The following is a 12,195-nucleotide window of genomic DNA, read 5'->3' on the forward strand; positions in this document are numbered from 1 at the left end:
GTGGTTATATTCACACACTTACAGTAGGGGAGATATTCCTTTAAATACTACTGTACACACTTTTAAGGGAGCTATCAGTTGTTCCTTGATGGAGACGAAATAAGACCAATTTTTTTTTAAGGAAAAATAAGGCTGGACAAAAAATTTGTGTTTAAACAAATATATATTACCATGAGTGTACTGTATACTATAGGTAATATTTAACAGTACAGTTGAAAACCTCCTTTGATATATCCATATATTCAAGGAACTACCTTATTGGGTAGAAGCTTTCCCGAGAAACTAGCGAGGGACAATCCCAATGGTTCTACTGTAGACCAGTTTGCCGACTCCCAATTTGCCGACTGGCTATGTAAATGTGTGTATCACATAGCCTAGTCGAAAAACCAACGCTTCTTTTTTTTTATTTATGAAAGACATTACAAAATTATTATTGTTAGCAAAATGGGAATCAGCAAACTGGGAATCAGCAATCTGGGAGTCGGCAAACTGATCTAATACCATCCAATTTAAGCGAAAAAAACTTTGTTGGTTCCCTACGGTGTCCCCTAAACAGGCATTTTACTGTACAGTACATTGATAATTTTTTTCTTAAAGTTGTAGGAAATTAAAAATCAAAAATTCAGCAGAAAAAAATCAGCATTTCCTATTGAACTACAAATACATGTTAAAATAACACTGCATTATTCAGCAAGAAACACCCATTGCTAGTTGCTTAGCTTTCCAAAGGTCATGGGTTCAAATCAAGTCCGATCGAATCCTTTATCAGTGACTGAACAACCCTACAGTATGACTAATTATGTCGAGAGCTTTTGAAATTGTGTCGTACAAATTGAACGCAGTTGGTTTTACAGACTTCCGTCCTTTTCTAGGAATGTCCATGAAAGTTTTATACATAATTGCAATCACAGTAAAAATGCTAATCAGTTCATTCGATTAGATTTATAGTCGATAAGCCAAGTTTCAATAAATAGCATCATTAGAATTAGTACTTATTGAGTTGTGTCTATGGTAACGCACTTGCACGTCACGTAGAGTACTGTATGCCCATGAAAACACAATTACTTACCAGGAAGACGCGCCAAGTGCTCTATTAAATATAGCTACTACGACGGTAACTATTTAGTTCCATTTCGAATAGATAGCAAACAGAGCTTTACTGTAATTAATAGCCTTTGTACCATATTGAACATTCAAATCATAATTATTACTTACAGTCAAAATTTGCTTGCATACAGTACTGTACTTTTTAATAACGCTGTCAATTTTATTTTCTAAAATAATATTTCTTAAAAAAAGTTTCTAGGACTTACTCAAACTGTACATGGTGAATATTGAAATGTTTTTAACTCACTGCATGGGTTGCATTAAATAATGAAAACTATTATTTACTGTAATTTGTAAAGAAATGGACAGATTATACTGTTTTATTACTTCAAAATCAAGACCAAAATGAAACTGGTGAAGTACAGTATACACCTGATGATTTAATGTCACTATCATCAAACCAATGGCAAATGACAACAATTTACATTGAAATTGTATACAGGTTCAATTATTTATTCAAAACACTATGATTTATAATAGTTAGTAATTTATATTTTTATATAATAATAAACAGTACTGTGTATCTGTAGGTGATATATTTAGAAATGATTTAACTGGAGTAAACATGTACACACATGCTGGAAATTTGATTTGTAGATGTTCTCAATGACCTTTGGCTAGCTATTCTTATTACACATTACACTTTACTATTATAGGCACCTGGTTAGGAATATTTCATACTACTATACTGTAGAATACTTAATTGATTCAACTACAGCATGATGCTGAATATGTTTATAGCCTACACATACACTGTACTGTAGGTCGACGTAGTATTGTTGGCTAAATGATAATTATACATACAGTAGTAATCTCTTCCACAAATATACATTCTGTTCATTTTCAAAATAGTGTAGAATAAAGTCTGCTAGCTACAGTAAAATATGGAACGCTGTTTACACAACATTTCGACGATATGAATTTTATGATGCGATATGTAAATGAAAAGCATCGATATGAATTGAATGAAATGTTTTGAATAAATTTTTTTTTAAATGCTTTGAAAAGTCAAACTACAGTATTGGCGGCGTATGTCATTCCCTCTGCGCTCCCTTGGTAGCTTGATCACGTACCGGACCTCTCCGCGTTAGCTTTTCCCCCTGCTTACTAAATGGATACAAGCTCAGGTCTGCTAGGATTTGCTGTAAAGGATCCATATTGATAACAGCGGGGAGAGAGAGGAGAAGAGGGTACCAAGGCTTAAGAGGTTGAGAAAAAAAAATTGTGAGCAGGAATGTCATAAGCCCCCAAGACTTTTCAAAGCATTCAAAACATTTCATTCAATTTAAAACATTTCATTCAAAACATTTCATTCATATCGCGTCATTCAATTCATATCGATGCTTTTCATTCACATATCGCGTCATAAAATTCATATCATCGAAATATTGCGTAAATGGCGTTCCATAGTAAATGTTCCTTCTATTCTACAGTATACCCCTTTGACATCGCCTACAGTTAGCATACAGGGGCATCAACACTGGGCTTCAATAACAGGGCATCAACATAGGCGTTTTGTTTGGTGTGCGCCCCAGTGTGTGTGTGTAGACTCTAAAGGGCTAATTGAGGTATCCATCTACAGTATGGTATGTAAATCTATTTATGATATTATGGCATTCATGTACTTTTAATTTAAATGTCCCAAATTTGCTAGTCTATTTGAAGGTTTTAACTAGATGATTTTACTGCAAAGTGCAAACAAATGCAATCAAAGCAACAATTTATTTATTACAGACTCTTGCTTATAACTGGGTCACACTTCACAAATCACAGATTATCATAATTTCAGGATATCAATTTACAAGGCATGGTGTCAATTTTATAGTGCACGTTGCCTACAAACAATAGTGAGGAAATTAGCAGATTCTAAACTGTACTGTATACCACTTTCCTGGGGCATAGTGCAGCCTAGTTTCATGCTGTTGCTTGAGGCAGACAATTTTTCCTCAAACTCTCATGCAATGCTAAAGTACTATACATGGTATTAATTACTGTAGTTTTGTACAGTAAAAAACAATAATATTCCAATCCAAAAGCAACGAAATGATTCATAAAAATTATGAATATTTAAATCATAAAAAGTGAAAAGGGTAAAGATCTGTCGTCAAGTCTTCTGATAACTTAGGAGTTTTACCAAATTTCAATTGATCTCCTGTGTCCCGCAAAAAGTACTGTACAGTAAAATTTGTTTTGGATTATCTCATTTAGTACTACTACTACTATGCCTCGTTTGAATAACCTTAATAAAAGCAAAACCTACAGTAAATACATTGACTGCATTATGCCACATTTGGAGTACACTGGTATGCCCACTGTAGATATTAATGCCATTTATTTTAATAGCCTCCTACAGTATATCTGAGATGTGTTTTGCAAAAATTATAGCACCTATGTGTTATTACCGTAGTTCTACACTTTGATAAAGTAATACTCTAAATATTTCTCTCTTTTTTTGGACCTCTTGTATTAATACAAGAGGTAAGACAAAAATGAAATATTATTAGCATTGTAATGAAAGTGGTTTACACAGTATGTACAGTACAGTCTGCTTCTAACTGTATACATTACAATATGCATTATGGGTAATTTTTACCAGAAACCAGTTAATTATATATACCTTGCCAGTATTTAACTGACCAACTAAATTGATTCCTGCCTTTAATGTCTGTACAGTGAGTGACAGTGAGTCTATAACTCATTTACTGTACTCTTTATGTTTCTGTTTATAATGAAAATAATTTAAATGAATCAAATAAGAACACTTCCTGTTAGTTACTACGCTAATTGATGTTTCTTCAGTAACGATACCAAAACGGTAACTGAGTAGTCTGAACACTGTACTATCCTAAGTACCATATTTGATGTAACAATTAATATTAATGGCTCAATGAAACAATAATATTAAGACTGAAACTAATTGATCGTACTGCATTATTTAAAATAAACAAGGAAGAAAACGATGAATTGAAGAATAAACAATAATAAATTACACAATCAAGATCAACTCAAAGAAGAAATTTGAGAATTAAACAGGAAAAATAGGGATTGTGTTAGGAAGGAAACTAAACGCAGAGTTGGCATATCTCCATTTCAATTTGTATGTGTCAGAAATTGTTACTGTTCTAAGTAAGGACATGACAGTGTTGCAGGAAGAGATACAAGCTGTAGGCCAACATGTCTTGTATCTTTAGGCATTACTAATCTACACAAAGGCTGGGTAGGCTTACCCTGGGGACAGAACTTAAAGGTTATCAAATTTAGGCCGATAGTTACATGTACTGTATGGTATCAATCTGTACTACTGTAGTTAGCCTAATACAACACTGATAGAAATGTCAAATGCACAGTAAAAACTACAGTAGTGTTGTGTTCAGATACAAATACAGTATGACTGTCATTGCTGCCTTCTTGGCATACTGAAAGGTACAGTATTTGCTTTTACCCTCCAACCACCTCAATCCTTTATTTGATATGGCATGCACCCTTACATTTCTGAGATACTGTATAGTGCTTGCTCCACTATTCTTTGCAAGCTTGTTTTAGAACATTGCTACAACCATTGCATGGTTCTCAAATCTAGTATCTACAGTTAGTATGTAATTCTGTAAAATCTGGACTTCCTCAGAACCATTAAATTATCATTCTCTTCATATACAGTACAGTAGTAAAACATTTTTCAACATACAGTACACTGTAAAGAAATCCATAGTCCAGACATGCTAGTGAAAAACCTAAAAACTGTCAGTTAAGGCCAATTTACACAGACAGTAACGGTTACAAAATCCAATCTCTATAACACTACATTATCACAAACAACATTAAATATGAAATATTCATGTTCTTTAAGTATTAAAGGTAATGATATTATAAATAATCCAATATGGCTAACATTTTCAGCCATATTGACTGTACATTAATTTGTCTGCTATGCAAAATTATGTATAGTGTGAACTAAGAAAGATATGCTGCAGTGCAGTGTACTATATAATGTATTACTGTTTCATTAAAAACATATTTTGATTAACAGAAAACGAACACCAATATTGTCAATTACTGATACAAAAAAAGTTGTTATATGTCACAATTCAACCCTGTCCATGACTGACTGTACAACCTACTGTACACCTTTATTTTTGAAATTTTGTTTAAAAGAAAATTTAATTAGTTAGAATTAAAATCTAACAATTACTTTACTGTATATTTTTTTTGCATAGTAATACTAATACAGTAGTATACTGTAGGGACATTTCCCTGTGCTGTACAGTAGTGTACAGTACTTTTGCTAAGCACCAGGTAGTACTGTATACAATAGTTAGATAGTTTGGACACGATCAGAATTGTTACCGACTTGGCTCTGTAATATTTATTGTATTTATCACTCACTACTGGATTAATATACAAGATCAAGTGATTCACAACCACTCACTTGAATGCAGGGATGGAATGATAAGGTCATCCCGTCTTTTTTAAATCATGCTTAAATACAGTACAGTGCCTTCCTTTCACTACAGTACTGTAAATAACTTATAAAATACAGTACATGTAACTAGAATCTTTCAGTTACAGTAAGTACAGAACGTAAAAATCTGTAAAGTACTGTATGATGTACAGTACAGTATCTTTGCTGTACAGTATCTTTGCTGTACAGTATCTTTGCTATCCAGTATGCCCTTGCATTTACTGTGACACGTAGCACTAGTACTCTAATTATAATTAAGCATGTTTTAATTTAGGCAAAAATGAAATTTCATGATAACAACGTGACATGAACGAGTGGAATTAATGTTGCTTAAGGCTTCAATAAGCTAAACAAAAGACTGACAAAAAGCATGTCTTACAAAAACCTAAGGCCAAATAAAACAAATGTCAACATTTGAAAACTAACCAGATTATTCATATTTGAAAAGGTTAAATCTGTTACTTGAAATATGCACAAACACACACACATTATAAGTAACAGTAATTGTATGAAAATTAAGAATTATATATCTTTTTTAATCTAAATACAGAAACAACATACTGACTTCTATTTTTCTATGCAACATTTCAGCTGCTATCAAATTTTACCGTTGGTTATATAACTAAATTCATACTACAGTATTTTAATTGACTCAACATCATCAATACAAGTACCACCATCACCTACAGTACTGTATAGTAAAGGGATTGTTTTAGGATGGCAGCCGAACCGTACTGCGAATAGGCCTGTGCTATATAAAAAGCATTGATATCACCGTACACTGTAATCATTTGGCCGCAATTGCATTAAAGTTTTGGGGTTTTTTTTTTTTTTAATTACAGGAAGACTGATGTGCTATAATAAACCATAGACCAGCACTGTACTAGAGTTACTGGAGAAAGATTCAAAGCTCAATCAGCTTACAGATGTTACCCTTTCTCACTCTGTCCCAATTGAATTAATTTTTCAGTAAATACAAATGTAAAATAAAGATTTGCAATTATACAGTTTGTTAATTATGCACTCACCTTTGAGAAGGGGCAGAGGGGTCAATTCCACATTGTTTTTTGTCCTGTATTTTGAAGATCCTTGAGACTTTTTCTGTTTCCCTTTGCGCATTGACTTTTTAGTAAATGGATCTATCTTGTCAGAAGCTGGTATAGTCGTCGTTGCTACTGGAAGCTGACTCATTTTTCTTCAAAAAACAAAGTTATGTTACATTTTCACAAATTAAAAAAAAGTACTTATAAAACATGATTAAACATTTATGGAATCTACTACAAAACGATACACTGAGTATGGTTAGTTTCAGTTTTTGCGGCCAAAAATGTACAAACAAACATTACTGCCGACAGGAATCAATGGGTTTGTTGCCCAATTACCTTACTCCATCATCATGCCAAGCATTGACCATCGCTACAGGTTCAAACAAAATGACATGCATGGTTGCCTGTGTATCAGCCTACTAGGCCTAGGGGCGCTAGTTCCGTTTCGCACATGTCATTTATTTCGACTCGAAATTTGTTAAGAAACTTTATCGTGAGTACCACACCTTAGAATTAGGCCTCAAAAATACTTTTACGAAGGAGATCACATAAAAAGTGACAAATAAATGCTTTAAATTGATGAATTTACAGACGTGTTTTCTCGCGAAACGGAACTAGCGCCGGCCTAGGCCTATTATATAGCCAGCCCCAACGAAAATATTACTTGGAGTTTTATAGAAAAATTTACATTTCTATCACCCTCATTTCCATGGATTGCCTTGCCTGAGGTATGCATCCACTTAAATTTAGCATAGGGCCTAGGCCTAGAGTCTCGCAAGTCATTCTTGCTCTCCAGAGCACAAACTCACTCTGCTCTGACTGAACATAATAAACTTTTATTTGCCCTTTTATTTTAGGCCTAGGCTATTTAGTTTTATTATGCAGCAGTAGTAGTAGGCCTAGGCCTAATAAAAACCACAATTTTACAATTTGTTGGATTTTATATTATATTATTCTAGTATTAATATTCATTTTCTTACTATTAATTTTGTATACAGCTTTCCTGAGTAAATTTAATTAACGATAAATTCCAAGATCATGAGCATCTACTTCGGATGCAATAATAATCCTAGCTTGTTCCCTGGAAGTGAATTGTGGCTGGCCCGAGAGGCTACGCTGGGGACCTTTTCAGTCAGCGACTGCTTCTTGATCGCTTTGCAATAACTTAGCCGGCCTCGAAAAATTCCTTTCAGCTCCTCAAAATATATCCGTTTAGTAAACACAGAATTTCAAATTGTAGGCATTTATATTAGGAATATTCCATATCAAACCTTTACACAATTCAGCTCGTAAATAATGTGTTTAGTTCCAAATTTAATCGTTAATCCATTACTTTCTTTTACCGTCAGGGTTTTGCTTGTGTTGCTACCCTAAGGTGACCCAAAGTAACATGTGACCTTTTCCTGACGATTTCATTGGATTTACAAAATGACAACCCGGATATTCTGACCTTCCAAAATAAATGGCGCCCTCTTTAGTATAGAAATATTAATTTATAGACTTTTAGTCCAGACGTGCGCGCACAGGCAAGATATTTTCTTTAATTTAAAAAAATATATTAATTATATTAAATTTATATAAAAATATTAATTTTAACAGTAAGTTAAACTATTGCTTTTATTGACTTTTGAGTAATAAAAAAGTTCAATATGTTTTTAAACATATTTAAATATAAGAAAAAGAAAGAAAAATATAAGGAATAAATATGTAAAAATTAAAAAAAAACATATCAACCATCTTTCCCTAATCAAACACATAAAAACTTGTATAAATCGGAGACAAAAATTCAATACAATGAAGCCTTGCATCTAGCAACAGTTGTACTTGCAAATAAGTCTCCAAAAACCGCAAATTTAAAGCTCTATCTACACTATACATATTTGTTTACCTCCATGATATGTCATATCACTACCATATTTGTTTTGTCAAACTAGTTTGATAGTGTAGACAGAGCTTTAGCTAGTAGAGCCTTCCTACAGTAATGGTAAATTTGTCGTAAGTAGGATGATGAGAACCAAAAGAAACACTAACATCAATTGGAAGTTGCCATTATTTATTAGTTCAATTAAAATAATCATTAACTTGTCAGCTTTCTTTACAATTTATAACTATTACTTTCACAAATATACTTTCACTATTTCGAACAATTAGCTTTTTTGAATGTGTGTAATTATCATGTACAATTGTTATGGTAGAATTTTACAAATTGAGAACAAAATACAAGAATGTCTTTTAATAATTATTTTAAGTTAAAAACTGTTAAATATGTAATAACACAATATTATTACAGAATATATGTTTTAAATCAAAGGTCTGACAACACTAAAAAGTTTGTTCCTATAAGAATGTGATTTCTTTATAATTGAGGATAAATATATAATTACAACATACAATACTTTTAAAATAAAGCTTTTATGCACTGGAAGGCAAGATTTTGATTAAACAACAATAAAATAATACTTCCCAGTTTATTTAACCAATACAATTCTTTTTCTAGGAATATGTAAAAATGAATTCAATTCTTTTTTTTGTCAGTTACAAAACCAGTTGTTGATAAAACTGGATTTCATTACTCCAGTTCATCATCTTCAGCCAATGGGGGTGCTGTTGTGGACGAACCTGAAGCTGATGCTGCCGCAGAAGCTGCTGCTAATCTCTGTAGAAAGAAATGAACAGAAATTAGTAACGTATAACTTTGTTTAGCTCTGTCTACACTATCAAACTCGTTTGACAAAAAAAGTGTGATGTGCCCAAATATGGTAGTGATATGCCCAAATATGGTAGCGATATGACATCATCATGTTCATATATGACATCATCATGTTCATATATGACATCATCATGTTCATATATAGGCACATCACATTTTTTTGTTGCATAAAGTTTGATAGTGTAGACAGAGCTTTAAAGATGTATTGTCCCCCAAAAACATGAAAAATGAAGATTAATTAAATCAGACTTTGAATAGGTTATTTTGTAGTTTTAATAAAGTGAATCACTTCCGTAGAAAAAAAACAGGAAAAAATAATGTTTTCACTTATAAAATAACATGATAAATGGTTAAATTCAACCAAAAATCCATTGGCTGGCAGCCAATTTGACCATTTTTTGCTTTAAATTCCATTTTTTTCAGGTAAATAAATGTTTGTTCGATCCAATTTTTGGTCGAAGTCAATAACTATTATGTGACATTAAAATGGCATATTCAACAACAAAAATTTAAAAAAATTATTTTTCAGGGGGACAATACATCTTTAAGACACTATAAGACAAATAGACTTGGTCCTTGTAAGATTCAAGATTCAAGAAATTTTATTTGTCCAATTAAGAAAATTGGTACCATGCCATTAAACCAGTAAATTGAAATTTATAAAGGTTGACATACCTGACTAGTTCCTGGTAGTTTCTGTATCAGCATCTGGAATACTTGAGGTGGAAGTGTTTGTTGTAGAACTTGTAAAAGTTGCTGTGGCTGTCCACATACTGCAACAGCATTACTCAAATGGTCTACACCATTATCAAAATCGCCTGCAAAAAATTAAAAACAAGATAAACTTTATTGTCATGCTTGCTTTCAGCTGAGTGTACATTAAGCTCTGTTTACACTATCTAACTAGTTTGAAAAAAAAATGTGATGTGCCCAAATATGGTAGTGATATGACATCATCATGTCCATCTATGGCCACATCACATTTTTTGTCACATAAAGTTTGACATTGCAAGTCTACAGAGCTTTACACAGGATTCTCTGTGCTGCATCTCCACACATGGCATTATTTGCACTGTATCACATGTAGCACCTTATGGCCTATGATGACAGGAGTAACATTTGATACATATGTGATACAGTATTACAAAATTTGCCTATGATACTGGCAGTTACTCGCTGTTGGATGAGTATGAAATAAAAAATTTTAAAAAATCACACTTTTTTTGTCAAACTAGTTTGATATTGTAGACAGAGCTTTATGGATAAATATATTCATGTGCAGAAAGATAGATTGGTCTATTTTAACGAGGCAGAACCAAGTTTTGTAGTTTTAGATTGATGGTTTCAATGCTCGCCTACGGAGGTCCTGGGTTCAAACCATTTCAGATGTTACAATTCTTTTTCTCACGACATGTTTAACTTCATCCTGAAGGGATTGTTTCAAAACGTTGTGTAGAGCATCTTGTGTTTGTTTGCCTCTCTTGTGGTGACTTTCACTCCTGCCAATCCTTGACTGTGCGTCTGTGAGAAAAATAATAATACAGTAGACCGGTAATTCTATATTACCTTGTGCAAGTAGTTCTTCTCCTAACTGTACCTCATCAAGGAAAAACTTCTGGACTGCCTCAGGATTTTGCAAGTCTGGTAACTAGAAATAAATAAGAAAATGCATTGAATAAAATGTTCAAACTGAAGCGAATATTTGTAGGGAATCATTTGAGATGCCAACTAATTTAGATTGATGAAATGTTTTATTATATAGGAATAATGTTGTAATAATAATGTAATGAATTTGTTTTTTCTGTCATGCCGTTGAAACTATCTAAAAGCTTTTTTCCGCAATTAAGTATTTTAACTCCAAGAAAATTTAGTTTTGACTTTTTTTTTTTAATGGAATATAAAGATAACTTTGACTTAGCATCAACTACAACTAGTTCACTCACTGTATAAAATAATTTTTAATTTATGTATTCACTGTTGTGAATCATCATCCTATTGAATGCTTTTTTAAAACAAAAGCAAACTTGTTGTGCCTTTTCTTTACCAATGATACAAAGTTTGATTTAACTTTAACTTCCAATAAACTTACTTCACTCTGCTGGCTGGCCTTTGAAGTGGGCTTGGTTTTTGCTTTCTGAGCTCTTTCTATGTAAGAGAAAATTATTAAACTTTTTTTTTTTAAATAACAAAGCTAGCATACAATTAATTGAGAAACTACTAGCCTACCTTGGCCACTGCAACTTACTAGGCCTAGTATTACTTTCCTAACTAGCTAGCTAGAGGGTAGGCAAGGCTTAGGCCTAGGCTAGGCTAATTTACAAATCTAATTAACTAACTAATAAAACCTTTCTTCTTTCTTTTTTCTCCTCCTTTTTGATTTGTAAATTTTACAAATATAAAATTTCATAAGAAAATCGTTGTGTAATTGGAATTTTTAAATTGGATCTTTTTGAGAATAAAACATAACTAGTCTAGCCTAGGCCTACTTATACTATATCCTAGCGGAAAGAGGCCTAGGCTAGCCCTAACTCAATGAATGTCTTCAAGCCGACACCACCATCACCACCTGCACTGCATCATCATCAGCAGGCAGCATCCACAATCTTCCGTTCGGCTCACTTACTTTCTTTCAACTTTTGGCGAAAATCTGGGGCATTTCGTCTTTTCCTATCGAAATAAACACAGTATCCCAGAAATATAGAACCTGCAATTCCAGCTATAAGGCCTACAGCAGCTTTAGAATTCATTATTAACATTATTGTTTTTCTTAGGCCCAACACATGGGCAGTCTTCCGAAAAGTTCTACCGGTACGTCCGTAGTAACTAAATTTCGCCTAAAACATTTTTGAATAAGAGAAACAATACTACGTAAC

The 12,195-nt window shown here is 32.9% G+C and overlaps 2 protein-coding genes across 2 annotated transcripts in view; both read right to left on the reverse strand.

Annotated features, from left to right (window-relative positions):
* The window catches only part of LOC144852154 (serine/threonine-protein phosphatase 2A 56 kDa regulatory subunit epsilon isoform-like), a 47,129-nt gene extending 38,998 nt beyond the window's left edge, over positions 1 to 8,131 (reverse strand). The window contains exons 1-2 of the mRNA XM_078709900.1: positions 7,593 to 8,131; positions 6,595 to 6,761 (exon numbers count right to left, since the gene is read on the reverse strand). Of these exons, the coding sequence (XP_078566026.1) occupies positions 6,595 to 6,757 (163 nt within the window). The 5' untranslated portion in view covers positions 6,758 to 6,761; positions 7,593 to 8,131. The remainder of the gene's footprint in view (positions 1 to 6,594; positions 6,762 to 7,592) is intronic.
* A 523-nt stretch (positions 8,132 to 8,654) lies between these two features.
* On the reverse strand, positions 8,655 to 12,148 carry LOC144852171 (mitochondrial import receptor subunit TOM20 homolog). Its single transcript, XM_078709924.1, has 5 exons — positions 11,946 to 12,148; positions 11,412 to 11,467; positions 10,889 to 10,970; positions 9,998 to 10,140; positions 8,655 to 9,268 (listed from the first exon to the last, which is right to left on the reverse strand). The coding sequence occupies exons 1-5, from the start codon at positions 12,076 to 12,078 to the stop codon at positions 9,182 to 9,184; spliced, it is 501 nt and encodes a 166-aa protein (XP_078566050.1). The 5' UTR covers positions 12,079 to 12,148; the 3' UTR covers positions 8,655 to 9,181.
* Between the last annotated feature and the right edge of the window lie 47 nt (positions 12,149 to 12,195).

Source organism: Antedon bifida, chromosome 9 (genome assembly GCF_963402885.1).
Source record: "Antedon bifida chromosome 9, ecAntBifi1.1, whole genome shotgun sequence".
Taxonomy (NCBI): Eukaryota; Metazoa; Echinodermata; class Crinoidea; order Comatulida; family Antedonidae; genus Antedon; species Antedon bifida.